The sequence below is a fragment of the Antrostomus carolinensis genome, unplaced genomic scaffold (assembly GCF_000700745.2).
Source record: "Antrostomus carolinensis isolate BGI_N321 unplaced genomic scaffold, ASM70074v2 scaffold35661, whole genome shotgun sequence".
NCBI lineage: Eukaryota > Metazoa > Chordata > Aves > Caprimulgiformes > Caprimulgidae > Antrostomus > Antrostomus carolinensis.
In genome coordinates this window covers 1-249 of record NW_010295475.1, presented here as the reverse complement: position 1 = coordinate 249, position 249 = coordinate 1, and the positions used below count along the sequence as shown (strand labels likewise).

The window sequence follows — 249 nt, the reverse complement described above, 5'->3', positions numbered from 1 at the left end:
AGCCTGAGCGCCGACATCCGCTGGAATTCCGGCTCCTGCAGCCATTTCCACATCCTGCGGAAAGTCTCCCGGCCCGACTTGAGCTTGCTCCAGGGCTTGGGGTTCCGCAGCAGGTCCGAGAGGGTCCCCTGGGATCGGCACAGGATCCTCTGCGCGAAGATAGCTTGCGGGATGCTGTACCGCTTCAGTTCGGCCGTGATCCGCTGAGCCACCTCCTTGGTGTTGATCTCCTCCACCTGCCCGGCGCCA

At 63.9% G+C, this 249-nt stretch overlaps 1 protein-coding gene across 1 annotated transcript; it reads right to left on the bottom strand.

Annotated features, from left to right (window-relative positions):
- Nucleotides 1–5: 5 nt before the first annotated feature.
- Nucleotides 6–242, bottom strand: LOC114819069 (hepatocyte nuclear factor 6-like; the record flags this gene model as incomplete). The annotated part of the gene is made up of 1 exon (XM_029087475.1): nt 6–242. A coding segment is annotated over one exon (237 nt), but the record flags the coding sequence as incomplete, so codon positions are not given.
- Between the last annotated feature and the right edge of the window lie 7 nt (nt 243–249).